The sequence below is a fragment of the Colletotrichum spaethianum genome, assembly GCF_022836535.1.
Source record: "Colletotrichum spaethianum MAFF 239500 DNA, contig63, whole genome shotgun sequence".
NCBI classification, from domain to species: Eukaryota; Fungi; Ascomycota; class Sordariomycetes; order Glomerellales; family Glomerellaceae; genus Colletotrichum; species Colletotrichum spaethianum.
The window spans coordinates 173,053-195,174 of record NW_026054833.1 but is presented as its reverse complement, the minus strand read 5'-3'; the positions used below and the strand labels follow the sequence as shown (position 1 = coordinate 195,174).

General features: G+C 49.0%; 7 protein-coding genes across 7 annotated transcripts; 1 reads left to right on the top strand and 6 right to left on the bottom strand.

Moving 5' to 3' along the window:
* Positions 1-315: 315 nt before the first annotated feature.
* ColSpa_12437 (dehydrogenase patE) lies at positions 316-2,257 on the bottom strand (the record flags this gene model as incomplete). The annotated part of the gene is made up of 2 exons (XM_049278649.1): positions 316-1,777; positions 1,836-2,257. The coding sequence occupies 2 exons, from the start codon at positions 2,255-2,257 to the stop codon at positions 316-318; spliced, it is 1,884 nt and encodes a 627-aa protein (XP_049134606.1).
* Positions 2,258-6,812: 4,555 nt separating this feature from the next.
* ColSpa_12436 (putative indole-3-pyruvate monooxygenase YUCCA3) lies at positions 6,813-8,174 on the bottom strand (the record flags this gene model as incomplete). The annotated part of the gene is made up of 3 exons (XM_049278648.1): positions 6,813-7,676; positions 7,742-8,001; positions 8,162-8,174. The coding sequence occupies 3 exons, from the start codon at positions 8,172-8,174 to the stop codon at positions 6,813-6,815; spliced, it is 1,137 nt and encodes a 378-aa protein (XP_049134605.1).
* A 513-nt stretch (positions 8,175-8,687) lies between these two features.
* Positions 8,688-9,044, bottom strand: ColSpa_12435 (uncharacterized protein; the record flags this gene model as incomplete). Its single annotated transcript, XM_049278647.1, has 1 exon — positions 8,688-9,044. The coding sequence occupies one exon, from the start codon at positions 9,042-9,044 to the stop codon at positions 8,688-8,690; it is 357 nt and encodes a 118-aa protein (XP_049134604.1).
* A 3,366-nt stretch (positions 9,045-12,410) lies between these two features.
* Positions 12,411-12,689, bottom strand: ColSpa_12434 (uncharacterized protein; the record flags this gene model as incomplete). The annotated part of the gene is made up of 1 exon (XM_049278646.1): positions 12,411-12,689. One exon carries the CDS (start codon positions 12,687-12,689, stop codon positions 12,411-12,413), a length of 279 nt encoding a protein of 92 aa, XP_049134603.1.
* Positions 12,690-13,726: 1,037 nt separating this feature from the next.
* Positions 13,727-14,795, top strand: ColSpa_12433 (MFS transporter asaE; the record flags this gene model as incomplete). Its single annotated transcript, XM_049278645.1, has 3 exons — positions 13,727-13,844; positions 13,895-14,711; positions 14,771-14,795. The coding sequence occupies 3 exons, from the start codon at positions 13,727-13,729 to the stop codon at positions 14,793-14,795; spliced, it is 960 nt and encodes a 319-aa protein (XP_049134602.1).
* Positions 14,796-18,097: 3,302 nt separating this feature from the next.
* On the bottom strand, positions 18,098-18,532 carry ColSpa_12432 (uncharacterized protein; the record flags this gene model as incomplete). Its single annotated transcript, XM_049278644.1, has 2 exons — positions 18,098-18,355; positions 18,512-18,532. 2 exons carry the CDS (start codon positions 18,530-18,532, stop codon positions 18,098-18,100), a joined length of 279 nt encoding a protein of 92 aa, XP_049134601.1.
* Positions 18,533-19,856: 1,324 nt separating this feature from the next.
* On the bottom strand, positions 19,857-21,282 carry ColSpa_12431 (FAD-dependent monooxygenase sdnN; the record flags this gene model as incomplete). Its single annotated transcript, XM_049278643.1, has 3 exons — positions 19,857-20,864; positions 21,041-21,236; positions 21,269-21,282. 3 exons carry the CDS (start codon positions 21,280-21,282, stop codon positions 19,857-19,859), a joined length of 1,218 nt encoding a protein of 405 aa, XP_049134600.1.
* Positions 21,283-22,122: the final 840 nt, after the last annotated feature.

Genomic DNA, 22,122 nt, shown 5'->3' with positions numbered 1-22,122 from the left:
AAGAAGATGATGATGATAATAAATGGAAGCCAAACATACAAGCAATTAGAGCTACAATACGCTTCGCGAGGCCCACGGGCCGACTGAGGAATGCGTGATCCTTGACAAGGGCCCAACACGCACGCAATCCCAGTACCCTTCCCACTAACCTAATCCATGCCTATACGATAGAGCTTCAGGTCTACACGAATACAATGTCCTTCTATCGATGGCGTATTGCATCAATCATGCAACGAGAGTATGGCAATATCTCAACTATACACTCATTCTATTGTACGCAGCCATGGAATATAATTATATTGTGGCAACTAGGGTCTAGTAGCCTGCCAGAATTTCGGCCGAAATCTTTTCGGCCAACACGTAAACGGTACTCTGAGGGTGACCGGGAGGCAACAAGGCAAAACTACTAGCGTCCACAACTCTTAGGCCGTCAACGCCAATGACCTTGGCATCCTTGTCGACAACGGCCATAGGGTCGTCTGTCTTGCCCATCCGGCAAGTGCAGCTTGCGTGCCAGATTGTCATGACAGTGTTGCGGATGTTTTGGAGGATTTGTGCGTCTGTCTCAACTTTGGAACCGGGGAAGTACTCCTTGTTGTCAGCCAAAACCGGGCGCATGGCGTTGCTGGCGAATGCCTGACGAAGGCGTTTAAATGTCGCGATCGCAACGGCAACGTCGGTCGGATCAGTCAGCCACTTGGGGTCAATAAGGGGCAAATCCTTAGTGTCGGCCGATGCAAGGGTGACAGTACCCTTGGAGAGAGGAGCGACCAGACCACCGAGGATGGTGGCATACTGATATCCGTCTTTGGGTTGTGTGAGTAGAAGATTGGCAAAGTCACCAACGTAACCCGGCGCGGTCAGATACTCGATCTCAGGCCAGTCGGGAGGGAACTCATTGTCGAGAACAGCAGCGGCTTCCGCAGAGATGAGATCGCGAGGCGTCTTCTCCCAGCCAAGGAAATCGCAGACCGGGTTGGTAAGTGGACCCTGCTTGAGTACACTGTAGGGTATAGCGAACTGAGCAGCAGTGTAGATCAGGTCGTTGGCGAGACGGGTCAGAGTCTGGACCTTCACACGCCACGTAGGACCAAAGAAGACGTGGTCCTCCATGTTTTTGCCTACACCGGGGCGCTCCGCAATCACGGGAATCTTAAACCTGTCGAGCTGCTCCTTAGGACCGACACCAGATACCATCAGAATCTGGGGGCTCTGGAAAGCACCGGCTGATAGGATGACCTCTTTGCGGGCCTTAAGAATGTAAGTGGTCAGACTGGGATTGGAAGAGACAACGACGCCTGTGGCTCTCTTGTTATTGTCAAAGAGAATCTTTTTAGCAAGAGATAACTGGTAGACCTTCAGGTTCTTGCGGCCGATGGCCTCGCTAAGGAAGGACGTCTGACTGGATTCACGCTTCTGAGAATCGGGTTGAATGGTGTCAGCACAGTACTGGGCGCCCATCAACTCGCCACTGTTGAAGTCTTGGGCTTGGGGGATGCCGATTTCGTTGAGCGAGGGCTCGAGGTAAGTACTAAATGGCTGGGCATAATTGGCGTAAGAGACATCAAGAGGTCCTCCCGCAGGAGAGAAAGCGTCGGGGTTATAGCCTGCACTGGCATTGGGAGAGCGAGAAGAACCGGGTGGTGTGAACTTGACGCTCTTCTTGAAATGCGGCAATAGCGCGTCCCAGGTATAGCTGTTATCACCGATAGCGTCTGCCCACTTTTGATAAGACTGCTTAGTACCGCGTTGATAAATCATGAAGTTACGAGCAGAGCTAAAGAAGTTATTAGAGACGTTCTTAACTTGCATTGCCAAACAACCCATGAACTTACCTCCCACCGAGGCATTTGCCACGAGCATAGTGGATGCGACGGTTATTGGCTCCGGCTTGGGCTTGGGTAACGAAATTCCAATCGACGAGCGGGTTAGTGTCGAGCGGACTGGACCCAGCAAACAGGGTATCGCCAGCGGGCGTGTTACCGATGACAGGGTTGGTGATCTGGTAGAACGTGCCGGCTTCGATGACAGCAACGGTGACATCGCCCTTGGCGCTTAGCCTATTGGCCATCACGAGACCAGCGGTGCCACCGCCAATGATGACATAGTCGAAAATCGCGTCTTTCCCAAGTTCTCCAGCACTGCTGCCCAGCTGGCGTTTGTGCTCGGCATGTTGACGGGCTTCGTCTTCGGCAGGGGCGGCGCTAGCTAGGCCGAATGCGGCAATGAACGTGGTAAGAGTGTGAGAGATACGCATTGTGAAATACGGATCAGTGACGGTCTATGTGGACGAGAGTGGAATATAGACCCTTAAAATCCTGGAGAGCCCACGTGGTTCCTCGAGGGATCAACAAGGTACTTATATGAAGCCCTCCGCACCAAGCTCGCACGGCATTCCGCAGGTCTCGCCTGGATTCAAACAATCTCGATTCCCATTTAATAGCCCCTAGAGAAACTTTCGCTTAGACTGGCGAAGGACTGGCGCAAAATCGTGGCTGTCCAGGACTCTTTTCGACCTGCTGGACGTATCGTATGGCGTTCTAGGTCAAGGTTGCCGGCATTAGCGTGCGAACAGATCTGACTACTGCAGGTTCTGGGGGGCCTTCCCTCCAACCACCGTTCCTAGGCTCGTTCTAGTCCGACAATGGCTTGTGGCTTGGGCCACCTGGAAAAGACCAAAGACGGAAAGAAACGATCATTGTCAGGTGCAAAAGCATGGTATTTGCGGGCATACAGGGGCAAATGACGCCAAGCCCTCTAGTGACTTTCGACAGCCGATTCAGGGAGGAGTCGAAGTCAAAGTTCAAAGACCCAGAGGCTTGTTTGTCCCAACCCGGAAGGGTCGGCTAATTGTAGGTAAGTCAACAACGACTAGCTTCAGGACGATAAGTTTGCCCAGAAAGGAAACGCCACGGCCCTTTGCAGGGCATGGTAGCGAGACTAGACCCCATACATCTTTGTTCCGCTTAGGCTACACTTTGAGATGTTTATGTTGAAATCACAGGGGGTTCGATATACCGTATACGGTAACCTGGATGACGAAGGGATAGAACTGTTGTTGTTATTATTATCCTATTTTTGCGTGAAGAAGGGAGAAAGCTATCTAGGGGCTGGCAGCTGAGGTGAGGTTAATGGGCTGAGGTCCTCCGTTTCGGCCGTAGCTATCCCGGGCCCGACTTGAACCGACCAGCCGAACCACGCTGGATAACTGATATTCAACAATATCCTACTCCGACAGATCCGCATCGCGGTCCAGGTCTGCTGGCGAGGTTCTTACCTGTACAAGCAGACATAGCATTTTCCATCCGCATTGACGGCATATTTGCAGCATCTGGCGCCAAAGTCTGACACAGACGGAGCTATTCCCTGTGGGAGCCTTCAAGATCTTGCCCGAGTGTTGGACAACCTCGGGGATGGGAAAGCCTCCCACCAGCTCCGGGCTGGAACCAATTGACAGTTTCGTTTTGCCGGGATATCCGCGCAACATGAGAGGGTTTGATGGAATAAAAACACATTTTTGGTTACTTTGGTAGCTATGCCTGCTATTTTGGAAAAAGGCACAACGGAGATGGACCGAAGGGATTGAAATTGAGGAGAGTCTGTTACTGCCCAGCCGAATTCGAGGTGCATCCTTAAATAGTTATCGCGACAGCGGCTTTTAGTAATGAATCCAAATCAGGCCTTGGTGATCTTGTGCGCAACATAGTCGCAGTCTCACGATTCCGTTGGTGCTGCGCATCGATTGATTGGCTATCAGTCACCCCTTGCTCCTTATGTACATGGGTCCAAACAACGACTACAATGTAAAATCCAACTGTGACTTTGGCTGACTCTCGCAACATTGCCGTACTTCAGTGCCGTCATCATGGAGACGCTCCGTCTAATGTATGAACTGTCGTCTAGATTGCCTCGAATCGCATCGGAAGAAGACATCGTATATAGAGAGACATGCACTTCTCAGAGCACAACAAAAAGAGTCAACGTGATACACGTGATCCCTCGAGACTACTCCATGGGTATGTTGGCCTACCTGGTTCACACGGATAAGCGTCTGTACCCACGAGGAACAAGATTCATCCCTGAACGGTGGCTTCTTAAGTACGGAGGAAGAGAAAACATCTCGAGCGGTGTCTCCTCACGTTTTTAAGGGGTAGTCGACATTGCGTTGGCATGCAGTACGTTCTCGCCGCGTCTCCTTTTGCAGCTCTGTGTCAGGTGCCCAGAGAGGGGGCACCGGTGCAGCACTAGTGGGATCTTCGGCAGTGGAGCTAGAACCACACAGGCACATAGTTATGGGAGTACAAAGGGATTCTAGCTAAGCGTCTAACATTGACTTCAACAACAAAGGCTAGCTATCAAGACTAACGTTAAAGAGAAGGAATAACATAACGCTACTAAATTAGTGCCTATAGCCTAAAAGAACTAAGCTTAGCTAAGGGGAAAAAAACCTAAAAGGTAAACAAGGAAGTTGCATCTGCAGTCATTGCAACGAAGGAGGATTTAAGATTGCAGTAATACAACAGTGAGAAAGCTCTAACAATTTTGTATGGAAAAGTGGAGGCGTTGCATGCTTGGAGCGAAGCTGCACTGAAGAAAGAATTGGAAAGGTTGGAGAAGAATGAAGAGCGGGATGAACAGCAGCAGAGAGAGGTGACGTTGGAGATAATGAAGCTGGAGAATGAGCTTAAAGCTCAAGGATTGGAGATCGGATTCGCATCAGCGTCCTCTCGAAGCACAGCTTCCGGTGGAATCCCGCAGAACCCCGAGGGGGCCGCAAAGCTCATTGCAAAGTACCACGATTGCAAGAGGGAATTGGATCTTTGTCAAAAGCGACAGGGTATTGATAAACATCGAATGGACACCTGTCTAACCCGGATTGGAGTTGGGGCTAGTGTTGTAGGTACTGCTTTTCAAATCGCATCAGTGGGAGTTACTGTGGCAGCTTTTACTATTATGTAGCCTACTTGTTGGCAGATACTTAGATCCGAAGAGGTGGTGATGAAGAACAAAACGATTGAATTTATTGATAACTTTGACAAACCAAAGTCTAGCATATTGGCAGCAACACATATCGTAGCAGGGTTTCCTTAAACAGGGAAATTTGAAGACTCCGTCTCGCCACGTCGATTCATTCCTTACTTCGCCACATGAATCTTAAGACTGTCCCACATTTTCTGGGTCGAGCTGCCACATGGCCCACCTCAACAGCTGTAACCGATTATCCTGCTCTGAGACGCCCCAATATACATAGTAGTTATCATCGCCAACGCAACTCGATTTCCAAAACCGGAATGTCCTTCGCTTGCCCCTGCGCTGACTATCAATCGCGACTGCAGTACCTCATTCTGCCGATGTAACCTTGTCAAGCGATAGGCCTGTTCATTGAAACCCTTTTTGAGCTTTCTTATTAGCAGCCGCTGCGCGTCGATCCCAGCAGCCGTTTTCTGATAAGAGGCGGCATGAAGCAAGCCGCTGCTAGCTGCCTGACGGCTGCCTAACAGCAGGCTACAAGCAGGTTCTCTTGGCTAATTATGAAGACCCCAGTCTCATCCAATTGTTTGAGTAGGCCTGTCATCAGATGAGCCATGTAAGGCGCTAGCGGCTTTTGCCACATGTTGTGTAACACACGTCTTGTACCCCAAGGTCAAACAGACGGCACTTTCGATTTGATTATTCACCAGTGGCGAGTTTCTTTTTTACCCCGAGGGGGAGCTGTTTATGCATGTTACGGCGACTCTGGTGCTTGAATACTTACCAATTCCTCAAACCTACAAGAACGCTGCTGAAGCAAGGTAGGCCGGCCTGCCGGCCTGATTAGGTATAGTCGCCTACAATGACAGACTTATCGCTAAGGATGCCGGTTTGATCCCTGGTAACCCACATGAATGCGGCTCACTTTCGCTATTGTATAACAGTGCAAAATGCTTATGCAGCCTGGGAGACGAGTTGGGCATCACACTTGTCTGAGAGCCTTTTCCCGGTAAGAGTATAGTCCATTCAAGCGGTTCTGCCTTGACTGAGAGAAGGGAGGTATTAACAATGATAATAAATGCTGATACCGCCATATGAAACCCCGGTATATTTGTAAACTTGTTACTGTCCTCAACCCATCCATCAAATACTTCTCTGTCAATCCACTCCCTTTCAACCCGACAGGGTCTCCATTAAAGTACCAAATGAAAATTTGCCTTCATTCCTCTCATCTTCAAACAGCAGGTATTAGTAGGAACAAAGAATTACCAATAGAAACACGCAGCCCGTTTACCCACCTTAGCTGGTCTATGTACCACATTGTCATGCAACCAGCCTTACACTACACGTACACCTACCACAAGCGATCACCTCAAGACTAATCTTACTGGAAACATCAATGAGTTGTATAGTAGAGTTGAAGGTATCTAAATGTCTAAGAGAGCTAAGCTTTATCGCTACCTATAAGTAGGCTACAGACTAGTTAGTAGATACTTTATCATCTCTTATATACAAGCCGAGTGTTGCTCACATCTTAGAATCCTTTTTCAACACACAATCAAGAACTAGCTACGCTAACCCTCGAAGACAATAAACAAATGTTTAAGATCAGCGGTAGTGTCTTGGTCCTTTGGATGCAATTCTCCGGGAGTGAGCAGGACCCAAGTCCGCTTCAGTCAATCAAGGAGGTTGCCAATTTAGTAGTCATGGTACCAGCGTGTTTCCTAAGTATTTGTTAGTCTTGTAAGGAATTCTCCAAGCCGTCATTTCTCATGTGAGAACGCCCTCTCTTTGTATTGTGTAAATGCTCAGTGAGTATTGCAGGGATCTTTGAACTACGACTAAAGGCGACTGGAACCACGCTCCTTGTTCTCAGGGACGGCTGTGCCTCGATAGGCTGGCGGCAATATTCCTTCTAGAGCAGCTTTAATCTGTAATGCCACGGTGCGTGAATGCCATCGCTGAACCCGGGTGTCACCACCCATAATCCAGTAATTGTCAATGCGAAGCTGGCGCTTCCACATTCCGCGAATCTCTCCCTCAGCATCAACACCCCACGTAGCGTCAAGACGAGCCGCGATCTCGCGAGGCCCCATGACATCTTTGCTCCTAGTCGCCGCTGTGTGGTAAGCATTGTTCGGATTGGTAGGTGAAGCTCCTAATATCTCCGCTGCTGTAGCTCGTGCATCTTTGTCGGCGAATCCTGTGCACCACACGATGGCGTCGGCATCAAGCGTGCTGCCATCCGAGAAGCGCAGGCCCGTTGTGGTGAAAGCAACAGGCTCGACCCCGGCCTTTACACCGGCCTTACCCTCTGACAACAATGCAGTGCCGCCTACGTCTACATAATGCCCTCCGCCCTTCTCATACAAATTGCTCAACAAGACACACCCTGGCGTACGGCCATCCATGACAGGGAACCCTGATTCTGCGAGAGCTGCGTAGCGATCTGGCTCTTGCGAGGCTGAGTGGACAAAGTGTTCCCGCACAAAATGAGCATCGATGTTTGTGGGTAGCGCCATCGCTTCCTTATCTGCTTCAACTCCGAGTTTCTCATAATTTCCGTGAGCGGCCGGGTCGCAGACGTATGCCACTGGGAAAATGAATGTCGGGGACCGAACTACCATTGTTGTTTTCAGACCGGCAGCACAGCAATCCTCGAGAATGTCGAATGCCGTGTTCGCTGAGCCAATCACCAGGGCGGACTGCATGCATGGCAGTATAGTCAGCTCCACGACCATAGCCATTGCTCAGACGGACTTTTACCGACCTTGATACCCAACATCTTCAAGTCTTTCGCGTTCTGGTAAGTAGCGGAGTGGACGCTGACGCCTTTGTAGAGATGTGGATCACCCATGGACGGTAAGTATGGTTTTTGCGACCCAATTCCTGTTGCTTGAACCACGTGCTTGGCCATGGCGGTTCGTTGACCAGTTGGCGTCTGAAAGATGACTGTCCAAAGCTTTGTGGCCTGGTTGTATGTTGTTGACGTGATTTTGGCTGAGTTGACAACGTTCAGATTGAATGTGGCTACGTATCGTCGGACATGGTCTGCTAGTTCTTCCCGTCTGAGGAAATGTGGAAATTGTTGTTGCTTTGCATACTCTATTCATTGCTCTCATTATCAGTAAACCTTCAAATTTGGAAAACATTAGGTGTATGAGACAACACGTTCAAAGGCAACACTTACCTAAATACGCCATGGTGCAGATTGCTGCGGGAATATGGAATTTCATTGCGTGATACCGGAGAGCCCAATTATCTCCAGGACTCGCATTGCGATCAACCATGACGCTTTCAACGCCTAAAGTCTTCAGACGGGCAGCAACGGAAACGGCACTGTATTGATTAGCTGTTACTCGGCTATTGACAGCTCGGGCGGCTAAATACGATCACCTGAGTGCTCAAGGTCGGCTTACCTATTCCCGCCACCAATGATAAGGACATCTGTTTCAAACACTTTTAGACCACTGAGGGGCTTTGCAGGTCCTTGTAGAAGGTTTATATCTTCCGGATGGGAATCATAGCTGTCAAGCCTGGTGCTCAGAACCCAAATCCTCCAGCCTACATCATTAGCATTTCCTTCTCTGCTCTTGCTTGGCAAAAGCACAAGCTTGCCGTGGCAAGTAGCAGCAGGTGTCTTGGTTTTAAATGTAAAGTTGCAGTCAATGAATTGCTGGCAATGAAACGTTCGTTAGTTGCACCATTACCGCTCTCTAGTCCAACCCATCGAACGAGGATAAACTCACAAGTGTTGGGCCAACTGTTGCAAAACGAGCTTCACCATCAAGCTCAATGTGGTAAACGCCACGGAGGTTCTTAGTCTCTATAAGACTAGCAGCAATAGGACCGGCTTGGCGAAACGTTCGCAAGTGATATGTGAGTGCCAACAGGTCTTTCCAATAGGCCTGGTCCGCGTAGAAGCAGCCCTCTAAGGCAGTTGCATTATTGGTTTCCAAGGCTTGACTGAATCGCTTTATCGTATCTAGCGCCAGGATGGTCGACCTGCCCTCGTCCATCGAGATAGCGTCTACCGCCCCCTCGGCGATGATCGGTAGCGGCGTCTCGGCCATCATGTCGAGCAAATTAGCCCGAGGGGGGTATTCACTGCCGTATTCCAACATCTCGCTACCTGAACTCCATGTCAGCTGAGGAGAAGGGGAACGAAAAACTCATGGTAGTCCTACTGGTGGCCTTGGCGCTTTATAAAGCAGGAAATTCAAATTGTGATGTGATATCCGAAAGGAAACAAAGAAACGAGCAGAAAGGACTTCTCGCTTCCTAAGTAGCAGAAACTTTGGCTAAATCCGAAAGGTCAGTTCGTTCATTCCGGTTGAGAAACTTTACGAGTACGCCCAGTGACGTCTTAAACGTCCGGCGTGGGAACATCGATTCCCCCACAACCCCACAACCCCACAACCCGCTATCGACACCCATCCACCGGGGAAAGTTCCGTCCCGTATACCGCGCGGTTCTAGACTGGAATGTACGAGGCAGTCGTATGTGATAGTAGACTGTAACCTCGGCAGTGTTTTAGTGGTGCCCAATGTGACCTGAGGTCCCTACTTTGCTTTCCCCACACGGAGAAAGGGGGGCCACAATCGGTTAAACCGGGATTTCCGGAACCTTGTATACCTTGTCTTATTGACCAAAGCGCACCACCAACTGAGGAAGTTGTGGTTTCATGGATCCTCATAGGCCAGGCCCACGTCTCATCCGAAGCTGATTGAGAAACTTTAATTGTTCGGCAGAAATCGCGGACCGGAGGTGTGGAAAGAATCGGGGCATCCATGCATTTTGAATTTGGAATCTACTGCTCTTAGTATACAAATACGTACATAGGTCCATAGGCATTATTTGCATGAATAACAGAGGTTGGAATCAAATGGCACCAAGGTACAGCAGTAAATAGTGATGGAGTATCTGCAATAATGGAAGCAGCGTGATGAAACAATCGCTCAGAATATACTGGGTTTATCCGCCGCCGTCCAAGGAGTCCTTTCTTGGCGTCCTGAATTCAGCTAGGCTATATGGAGTAGGAATAGGAAGTTTCTTCATATCGACATGCTTTATGACTTAGACATCTCAATGTTAAACGGACGATCCCAGTATTTGCCCTGCGGGCTGACAAAGCTTTCCTTCTCAACTAAAAGTAAACCTAGCGACCCATTCCATTTATAATACGTTGCAATCCTCTTCCAGATAAGCCGTTCCTCTTGAAATATTTTCGCCTTTGTTCTGTTTTTACTTTGCTTCATTTTTGATGTTTTCTCTAATCTGCATAATGCACCTATGTGGGAGTAAAGTTTGAAGGTTACATCCCTTTCTTATTGCTCGATACGCATTTGAAAGCATTGACTTGAGAGCCTGCGCTATAAGGTGATTTCGGCATAAACGAAAAAGACAGATACACTCGATTCCATAGTCGATGGTCCTACGACACAGGTAGTCAAAAAGTAATCAGATTTAAGGAGAAAAGACGTGCAGCGACTCTGCTATGTGTGGTAAGTTTTTAATCATAGCCTCTGTGGCTTATGAGATCCCAATGGAGGGTAATACATCTCCTTTGGAGCGATTTGCATAGCTTTCGGTGGCAGGAACAATTTGATCAAGGGCTGACGGAACCTCTGAGTGTCTGACCCATAGCAGTCTTGTAGTTGGCCTAACAGCTTGAAGGACCAATCTAATCGCTGGAACACACCGGCTCATCGCTGAAAAGCCTGATTATCTAATCGATGCGCATGTGTTGCCCTTTCTTGGAGCGGCTGGAGGGAAAAGTAAAACGTTGTACAATGGTTCATGCCCCGGACCGCTGTTGTTTTATAACTGTAGTAATTGAATTTAGACTGTTCTTTGGGTAAGTAATTCCAAGCCTGATTTTTTTAAAATAGAACCTCTAATAACTGTGCGTATTCCTTATGAGGCTTTTTCGCCTGGATTTAATCGAGAGAAGAGTATGGAACAAAGAACAAAGGAGGAGTCTTCAAAACGGATTAACAGTTTAGAGTTCATCCAGCCCGTTTGTCTACACGACTTGTTGACTTATACGCCCTGTCTCCTACTAGCCAACGCAACCCGCTCATCAGTCAACGCGTTTCTTACGTCATCAGCGGTAATCTCTAGGGTTGAACCTGGTGCCTGTATTTCGTCAAAGCTATCGCAAATTCAGTCCCGTTACCCTTCCAAATGATGGTATCACGTGGTAAGCTTACTAGCAGACCGCATAGGGACCACGCTTGTTCGCTGCCTTCGCTGCCTCCCCGCCGTTCAGCTCCTGGTTGCCGCTTTGGTCACTAGTAGTAACCTTAATAGAGCCACTAGAGGTGTTCCAACAGTCGTTATGAAATGTTGTTGAGTCTGCAACTCTAAAAGATGTACTATTGGTAAAGAGCTCTTTGGCTTCCAAAAAACCATTAATCAAATAGAACGTAGGAGCCAGGTTAGCAGCTAAGCTACCTGCCATCACTGTTTCATCATTAGACTGGACAGGTGTAAAGATGGCTGCGTTGCTCAAAGTATCTTGTAGACTTGTTGCACATGTCTGTTCTGCCCCCGACGTAGCAAAGAGCTTCAGTGGCATTCCCAGAGTCTATGTTGGAGAGTCCCTCTTGTTAGCTTGAATTATCCATGCAATAATAGGTCAGTAATAGGAACTAGTTGACTGACCTATTCTGTAGTATTGCTGTCTGATTGACCATGCACTATCGCGACTGATAGTATAACAACGAGCAGCAGGCTTAAATAGACAAACCTCGACAGACATGGAAGACATGCGCATGGGTCGACTGCATGTGTTTGGGGTGCCATGAACAGCAGAATTGAACCATGTCTTCAAGAAAGCGCATCGGCGATTATTTGAATCGCAGACACATCCCTCCGCCATGCCAAGTCTTATCAAGAATAAATACAGCGAACGGCGGGCCACTTTAAATGATAATGTTAAGAATCCTGCTAAGTGAGTGACAAGAATTCGTTTTTTCCTAACTGTGTTACGGTCAGGTATCCGTCAGTAGTGTTTTCTGCTAACAGGTAACTAAGCTCAAAATTCAATATCAATAACTGTAAGTCTAATGGTATTTTTGCTTGTCTGTCAAGTGCCCGGTGATTGGTTGTACACCCTAAGACGTAGATAGCTCGTAATTACAGCTTTACAACAGAAGGATAATCTATGAGTCACATATGGGAGACTGAATTAGGAAGTTTGTAGCTGAAGAGCTATGTAATGGCCCCAGAGCGAAGATTAAATGCGTATACACAATTCTCTACTTTCTGGCAGCGATCTTCGGAATATCGCTTCAGGTCGTAGAATAGCAATCTAAGCATTTCGCTCCGAACGCCAATCCTAGCCCCTAAGCCCTGCAATCGTGCATATATGGTTCCTACCGTCCTCTGCTCGGCTCGAGGGAACGTTTCAAACCGTTGCTTTCTGCAAGAGTGAATTACAAAAAGGCGCCCGTAGTGAGACCGTACATGATGGCTCTCAGTTGCTTGAGCTCTTCTTCTCCTTGGTAGGATAGCTTCGGTGAAACCATCTCTCTAAACTCTTGGTCCCATTCACCAGGGCCCTGTCTCGCCAAAGCAGCTTGCTCAAAACCAACCAGATAAACGTCGCCCATTCCGAAATCGATGAGGCATAACTCCTGATCCTCGTCTCTCACAATGAGATTTCGGGGATCAATGTCCTGATGCGTAAGGACCACATCGTCGAATGTGAACATCCGAGTATCTTCGTGCGTCCGCTTGATTCGTTTGCATACGTCTAGTTTATGATTTTACCAATTTTCCAAATCTTTTAGAGTCGGAAAAGGTCCGGTTCCGTATACGGTAAAGTAGGGACCTCGCCAAGGTTCGTCTCTTTAGTCGAGGCGATGATAATGCATTCAATTCTCTGATAGTCCGCATTGCTGTTACCGGCCTACAATCACTCAATTCGTGAAGTTTCAGACTTGTGTATGCATTGAACTTTCGAAAACTAAATTGAAATGGCTTCCTACATTCGCGCCATTCACATCACATTAAAACACTGCTTTCCGGCTTCAATAGTTATCCGACACAATTGCCATCTTGTTTTTGTACCCGGTCTAGAACATAGTATTCTAAACAGCGTCCTCACTAGTAGACGTGAGATTATCGGCGATTTTAATCAGCATGACTAAGAGGCGCTTTTAAGAATTTGAGGTGTCATTATCTCGTACCTAGATGGGCGGCCTTATAAATTCGGGCTAAACATGCGTCTTGAATACCTAATAATAGAATGACATCTAGCTTTTGTTATTTGTCTAAACAGCTAGCTCGCGATTTAAAGTGGAACTGTTAGCTGCAGGCTAGGCACTATCCGTGACCTGAGCGAAATCATATTGCTAAGACCAAGTCATGTATGAATGCTTTGCTTCTGAGGGCAAGCTATTCCCGATCGGGGGCTTAACACCGCTTCGGCCTCAACAATCAACTGTTGAACCATCATGGTATCATTGATGATGCAGATAGTAGATTTGGCTTGCATCATGCCAGCACTTTTACCAGGCTTGGACACCAAATAAGGGGCGGGGTAACGCGCGGCGTAGCAAACTCCACTAATGGACAATTGGGCAGTTTAACAGTCGGACACAATAATTAAGACTGAGCTTCCTCTCACGAACGGCTCTCGAAAAGAGGAGTGCAATTCCTTGTCGTTGTTTTCCAACTCTTCTCATCCTCATGTCCCACCCCCTATGACATAATGCCTACATACACAGGGAACATCAACATTGACACAATGGGCCATCAGGGTGAGGCAGACAATACCTCGACTCAATCTTTGCGCCCTGCAGACAAGGGAACGCCTTCATGGCTGTTCATTCTTGCATCCTTTGTTGCAGAGGCTGTTCTTTGGGGTATGTCACACACAAATACTCTCCATTGTGGATGCTTACATATTCCCCAGGGTTTCCACTATCCTACGGCGTCTTCCAAGACTATTATTCCAACCACCCCGTCCTCAAGAATGACCCTAACATTGCCGTCATTGGGACTGTCGCCACCAGTGTGTATTATCTTGGCGGTCCGTTGGCAACATCCTTTGTTGCACGGTTCCAGGCGTGGCAGCGACATATGATCATCATTGGCTGGCTTGGTTGCTCGATATCACTCCTAATGGCTTCGTTTTCTACTTCAGTGCCGGGCCTGATTGCGACTCAGGGATTTCTTTACGGCTTTGCCTTCCTTTTCGTTAACTATCCCCTTCTTCGTATGCTTAACGAGTGGTTTATTGAACGAAGAGGGTTGGCCTACGGTGTTATGTCTACCGGTGCGGGTTGCAGCGGAATTGGTTTGCCCTTCCTTCTGGAGTCACTGCTTTCGAAGTATGGATACAGGATCACGCTGCAGGCCATAGCAGTGACGCAGTTTATCACCCTTCTTCCCATGATACCTCTTCTCAAGGGACGACTGCCTGCTTCAAGACGGGGAGTACTGAAGAAAGGGGACTTCCAGTTTTTCAGAGAGCCCCTGTTTTACTGCTTCGCCTTGACAAACTTCCTCGAAGCACTGGGCTACTATGTTCCTTCACTCTATCTACCAACTTATGCGACATTCCTAGGCTTGTCGGGAACTGTGGGGGCGCTGATACTCGCCACCAACAATCTCGCTACAATCTTTGGCCAGCTCGCTCTCGGCTACATCACTGACCGTGTCAACAACGTCTGCATCCTCGTCTTCGCCTCCTCGTTTGTCGCTGCGGTCGCCAGCTTTACCATATGGGGGTACGCGACGTCACTCGCACCACTTCTTTCTTTCTCGCTATTGTTCGGACTGTCAACAGGCGGTTTTCCATGTCTGTGGAATAAGTTCGGATCCGCTCTCTCGGAGGATCCAGGACACATATACAGCTTCATGGCGTTTGGGAAGGGCGTTGGCAACATCCTGACTGGGCCAATTTCTGGATTGTTAGTGAGGAGCTATGTTGACTCCGGGTATGGTATAGGTCGATTCGCCCCGTTGATATTGTACACTGGGTCGATGATGCTGTGTTCGTCACTGGGGGTCTTGTGTTGGCCTCTCATGCGAAAAGCTGCTAAACGCTGAATGTTTGCCTAGATTTATGCGCCGTCATGTTTGTCACTAACTTTGTGAACGACGGGCCAATTAAAGTTACCATACATGTCACTTTGTACATTCGACTATGTCGCTTAATTAGGTGCGACCAAATCTATTGAAGTGACGTGGGCAATGCAGCAGCCCAACCAAGACAAAAGCGGTGCAGTCTGGGCAATTACAAGTGCCAATCATTTTGAAAGACAAAGCACACAGGCAGAACAAGGCGGGCCAGTCCTCTGGAGAGGAGCATGAGCCCTGCCACTGCTAGGCTGCCAGCGCACAGCTGCATGTGGTGAAAGCGGCCGCCGACCACTATGACCGACTTCATCCATGGCAGTGCTACGAATTCAGTAATAGCACTTCGGTGCATCGTCTACTCAGCGACAGGATAGCCAGCCACCCTCGCTATTGACCCTCTTACTCAATCCTTGATCGAGCACAGACCCTGCCTCCGAACAATGGAGTTCGGGACGGCTCAAAGCCCAAGGATGAATAAATATTCTGTCACGACTGGTCGTTATCAAATATCAGACGCAGAGGCGTCGCTAGACTCCGCAATGCTGTCTGCTCTATATAAAGAGCTAGTCGATCCAGATGAAACCGCAAACCTGATCGACTCCAAATCCATGGCCGGTAACTGCACTTTTGAGGACAGGAGCGGCAACGACTTCTTCTCTTCTTTCGCCATATGTCACTCGTGCGACGACATCGAGTCATATAGAACACGCAGGACAATGACTGTAAGGTACAGAAAATTAAGTAAATGCCGATGGCTTTTAAACTTGGTTTCTCTCCCCTGCTTGCCCTGCCTGCCTGTCTAATCTTAAAGTAGGCAATGCGGCAGCACAACCAAGACAACTGTCGGGCAATCCGGGCGAATGTTGGGTGCATCCCTGGGACGGATTTTGCCAGCCAAGTACGCACAAGTCGATGGCACGTGCATTGGGCACCTGACAAAAGACAGGCCAGCAGAGTAGGGGGAACTTTCCAAAGGCACAGCCGATAGTCACAAAAAGGATATCTTGTCGATTGACGTACCTTGAAATATACCTCTCTGATCTTACGATCCTTCGAGGTTTGAAAATCTTCTTGGCAGCCGGTCTGTCGCCATAACCCCGCCCCGCCCGACGCATCGCCACTTGCCAAGGTTCTACCTCCAGGTCGCAGACAGCTGACCATTACTAACGACCTTGAGAACTACTACGGCCCTACAAACTGGAATTTTGGAGAAATTGGTGGTGAAATGGAGTGTTCAAGGCGATTTTCAAGCAAGAGCTAAAAAAGCGTGACTTCCCTTCCGGAGAACCCTGCGGTTGAATGTCAAGATGACGAGTTTGATTATAGCGAGCACAAGTGTTGTGAGAAGAACCAGGAGGTTTCCCGTCGTTTTAGCAAGAGTTAAGTGCTTAAATTCCGCCTTTGTGGCTAATACTAATCGACATGTACCTGTTGTACTGCAACGGATGTTGCCATGCTTAAAGGTGTCAGACTGAATCTCTGCTTATCAGTGCACGATATTGCACACACTGCACATATAGGCTTTACTGAGGTGTAATATTACCGCGGTAGGGTAGGAATGAGACAGGGTTGACATCAAGAATTGCGAACAGACTACCATAGAGGACTTTTGGGAGCACATCCGAAGGTGGCGTTATGGCTGCCCGGCCTTCATCCACTCTGCGACTAAGTACCTGAGTTCATGCCTGAATCAACAGATTTGACGCTATATCTAGCAACTAATCCTTTACAGCACTTTCTACGTCAGCAAGCTTTTACTGTCAAGGTTGAATTTGTTTGGGTACAATGTTTTTACTGCGCTTGTTGAATCTTTATTTGCCTTGTTAACTCCCTAAAACACAGTAAAGCCGAGAGTAATGAAGCCCCAAAAAGAACTCAATTATCTCAAACGCGAACAGTTCGGTCTCGAAATCAGTGACAGTCACCACTTAATCCTTTCTGTCCCTATGTGCATTCCTCAACTAGCCATCACTCTCTCCACCAGCTATGCTCTTCATCCACTCCGCCTTCCGAAAAATAGAGCCTGATTCGTGGAAAAGTCATTCCTTATTCCCCTCTTGGTCCGAACTTGAAATTTGAGACGGCGTTTGGCGACGCTGGCGCTGGCTGAACATGGTCGCAGGCTGCTCCAAAGTGAACCTGGAGGAGCTGAGGGGGTGAGGTCGGTAGGGCTCGTGGAGCTGGCTGGGTTGATCATTGTCCTTGACTGTCAGGTTCTCAAGAAAATCGATGGGCTCCGGAGCTTCTGCTTCAGGGTGAGAGTCTTGCCCACCTGAAATTCCGGCCAACAGTTGCGACTGTGACATCCAGTTGTCCAAGCGCTCAGCTACAGCCTACTTCGTCTTTGTCATGTAGCTCCGAGTGATATTCAACAGCCTCCACCTCCCTAGGATGGGTGGTTGAACCATGAGCATCCTCGGCGGCCGCCACCGTCCTTTCCAGCAGGTCAGCCGGAATAGGCGTAGTGGCCGAGTCAACGCCTTTCTAAGGCTGTCCCTCGGGCACGGCGCCGGTCGGCAGTGTCTCAGGGACGAAGGCGGCATACTCCGGGTTTTCCGTCAAAGGACCGAGTGTTTCAATTATCCATTGTCGAGCAGAGGCGCATCATCGATGTCCTGAGTTAGGCTTCGCCATGCGAGAGGGATCCAACCTTTGAAAGGATCCAGTCTATGCCAGCCGAATCGGATGACTGGGTGGTGCTTTGTCGGGAACTGCTTCCAGAACCTAGCAGGCTCTGTCCGCAGATCGTCGACGAGTGCGCGTCCGTAGCCTACCAAAACAGCCCGGGGTTCCTCTAGCGGTTGACCTAAGTTTCGCATGGATACGATCACATTCTTCGAATTCGGTCTTGGTCAGTGCTGAAACTTGCTGGCGCTGAGCTGTCCGTATAGAGCTTGACTATCGTCGGAATGAGACCAGTGGGCAAAAATAGATCTTGCAGGCAGACTCCCTCGACATACTCGATTGCGAGAACGGCAACATGGCGAAATTGGTTTGCGAATGTTGATTTGACACTCGTAACTTTGGTGGTCCATCATCCATAGAATTCTGGAGCGATGTTGGAGAATTCAGTACGCCCACATTCGTAGAGGAAGTGGTAAGCACCGAACTCGTCACTGAAAGCCGAGTCGGCCTGAATCGTGACTTTGAATCGACGTTTGGTGATATCGACAACCTTGTGCCAGAACAAGGCATCGAAAAACTTCAGAAAGAGGAGCTGCCCTTTGGTCGGGATCTCCTGCTTTTGCTTGCTGGGAGAGGTGGTTGGCGCATCGACGACGCGACACAAGACCTTCTAAGGACCAGGGTTGTAGCCAGAGACAGGGTTAGCGCCAATTATTTGCAGTATCTCGACCCCCATTTGAGCATCCTCGTTATGTTGATTCTTTTCGTCGAAGTTCAAAGGCGTGTTTCTATGATCGAAAACCAGTCGTGTGAATGAGCACACCTTCTCCTCCTCAGACGGCATCATGTGTGCCGATGTGAAGCCTTTCGGAAGGGGATAAAAATGCGAGCCGTAAGGAGGAAGCGGTGTGTGAGGGCTGAGACGGAGACACCGGCCTTCGGAATAAAGCTCATTGTGATCCAACAGAATGCATTCATCCTCAGCGGAAGAAGAGGCACCTGTATCTTCGGAGACGAAGAAATTGGAAGACATGCTGAACAGCGTTCAAAGAACTGTCTCCTGTTGCCCTCAATAAGTTGACAATTAACGGAGTATTGAACTGGACGGGAGTTGCGCATAGAATTGTGAGGTTGGGAAGCGATGCGTAAGCGATAACGACGTTGGGTTCGCAGACAGCCCAGCTGAAAGCTACAAGGTTGGAAGCTACAATGATATAGACCGCGGGAGTGTCCCTAGTCCAGACAGTCTCAAAATACCTATCCAGTGGGTATGGAGGTACCAGACCTTACGTGGGTGGCTACTGACTTCTCTTTGATACCTTGGCTGATACGGGTAGGTAAACGTGGCTTGGCTACCACCTCTGCGTCTTCAATCACGTCTGGGTGCAGCAGTCTTCAGATAACGTTCTACTCGCGTTGATTTTCAGGTCATTTGTCTTGAGCTGCTTCGAACAATTTAAACCAAACACTTTCTAGCCCAAATTTGCGTGGGTTACCACCTCCTTCTAGAAGGCTATTGTCCTTGTTACCTGCTCCACAAAGTGCTTCCACGACCTGACCAAAGGCATTCGAAGATAAAATAGTACCCAACATCAACGAATCCAGATCCACATTAGGCTTCAAGTGATCAAATCCCTTCACCCACAATGTCAAGATCTCTCTCCAGCAAGTCACTACTTATGCTGTCGCGGAAGGAGCCCCTAACGCTGGCCTTCTGGATCACCACTCATTAAGCATGTTCGAGTTTTCCGAACTGAGGGCGACCTTGCACCTAAACGACGCTGAACGGCTTCGAGCTGGACCCGGAAGACATTTTCGCGTGCTTGCGCTCAAAGACAACCCGGGTCAGATTTGCCGCTACATCATCAGTGCCTGGACCAAGAGGATCAGGGGTTCCTGATGAGGGGTTGTATTTAGACTGTTGTGTATACCTTGGGGGCTGGGCACGAGCTTCTTGTTGATTCATGGATAGAATAACTATGCAGCCTTCTCGAGAAGAGGATTGTGTATCATGGCCTTTGTGTTTTGACTCAATTACTATGCTAAACCTGCAGAAAGACTTATATGCACGCTCTTGCTGCCGTCACCTCCACACCATAGCAACACCATGAATCCCGCCCTTTGAACTTGAGTGACACGCATGTATAGAATTGACAAACGTAATCACTCTATGCAGATGGACCGGTCGTAACGGTTTTCGAAAGCGGATACAGCCACTTAAAGGTACCCTCAAACGGCTCCGACGTTGGTAGGAAGTCAATTGCTTCCGACTTTTGAATCTTTGGCGACAAGACATATGTGATGAACAGCTTTTGCACAAAGCTCCACGACAAGACGTACCTCGCCACGATCCAGTTCAAAGTCGAAGACCACGCGTGCATTCTGGTCACCAGAGCAGAGTGCTCCATGTCTGACACCAGCGCCTCCTGTCTCTCATGCCGGTACTCCTTCAGTCGACTTTCCAATGCCGTGAAGTCTAGCGACTCTCCATTAGACGACAAGACGAACTTGCGCAGCTTATTGCAAAGAGTCGCGACGTCTCGAATACCATTATTGAAGCCGAGACCCGCGTTAGGTGTGAACTTATGCGCTGCATCGGCAACAAGGACAATCCTACCGTTCCAGCTCCAATTGCCACAGATACCCTCCTCAAGACCCGCACCGCCAGCGTTGTAACGCTCCTCCCAAACGTCCTTGACTTTCAACGTCTCCGTGATGGGCCAGTCCAGGAATTCCCCGGCAAATTCCTCGACTTCGTTACCGGTCAAGGCAATTCGCTCGGTAGTCGGCTCAGGCAGCTTCTTATAGAGAAAAATCCACCCACGCTCTTTGCCGGTGATGTACATGATGGATTTATCCTTACTATGCGTCTCGTAGCTCTGCCCGCACTCGGTTGGACGGGGGAATGAGGTCCAAACGCAACGATAATTAGTCTTGTAGGGCTTGATTGGGTCCCAGGTTGTCTCGCGGGACGGATCTTCTTCGATCGCAAGTCGGCGCATTTCCCGCCGAGTCATTGAGTGCACGCCATCGGCACCAATGACAATGGAGCCTGAGTAGGACGAGCCATCATCGCAGGCTACCACTACACCGGACTCTGTGGGTGTAATGCTGGCGAGCTTCTTTCCTGTAAAGTAGCGCGCCTTTGCGGTCTCGGGGAGGTTGTCGTACAGAGCCTGGATAAGGTGTGCCCTATGGTATGCCAATGGTTCTATCCCGTGACTTGATGAGCAGCACTCATTGTTAGCGAACACGCGATGCCGCCAGAATCTTCATGGACATGGGGAAGGTGAACGCACTATTCTTTTAGGATGCCATACGCATCAGCATGCATAAATAGATGCCCATCGACCGTAAAGGCCTTGTTCTCCTTTACCTTCCCCCCAATTTCCAACAGCTGGTCGAGGATACCAAACTGATGAAATATGCGCAAGCTCGCGGGACTCAGGACTAAACTTGCTCCTAGATCCTCGACCACATTTTTTCTCCGCTCAAGAACAACAAAGTCGATTCCGGCGTGATAGAGGGCGTATGCAGCCGTTATACCACTGGGGCCCCCCCGATGATGATTACCTTGAACGGTTCGGCGGTCATGTTGAATTGGTAATAACGGCTCGAGTCGATAGAAACGTAATCTCAATGTGAACCGCGACAAGCCCGCGCTGAGCTGCTAATCAGAGGTTTATAATGCCCAGTTGATATCCACTCTCGGATCCAACTTGACCCATTTGTCTTATCGATCCCGACGAACTCCCTGCATCGGGGCAATTCGCCGGGGCCGCTTTCCAATACTATTGGGCAGTTGCGCGACCTCAAAGTGGGTTACGTTGCTGTTGCATGGGATGGCCTCTGTATGATGATGATAGGCCAGGTCATGATCCACGTCCAGCGAAATTGCTGACCGAAATCCACACTTTGTTCCCGCTCTACCTGTTCTATAGGGGCCCTTGACTGGGGCTACCACATGGACTGAACTTGGGTGCAACTCCACTTCATCAAGCCTGTATGCAAAGTAGATTACGGCAGTTTCTCATCGAGTCGGTGGCAATCATGTTAAGAAGATACCCTTCGTACTCCTACGATTGCTGCATATCTCTTCACCTTATCGAGGAAAACTACATAGTGATTGCCGTGAGTCTCGAAGCGGCACAGGCATTTGTTGAAGTTGGCAATCGGTGAGGTGGTGCCAGGTGGGCACTGTCCTGCCATCTGGTGGCAGGTGTTCCGCCTAGCGGGCAGTCACGCAATGGCCTGTGACCGACGGTGAAAACCCCAGACTGCGTTACAGTTGCGAGTTAGCACTATCAGTAGTTATGTGGTTTAACCATTCATTTTTGGAGAGGCCACCCTAATATGTCATATCAATGTGTGAAGACCAGCCATAGGTGACAAACTAACTCGCTTTATTGAACTAACATTCACTTTCATTACGTT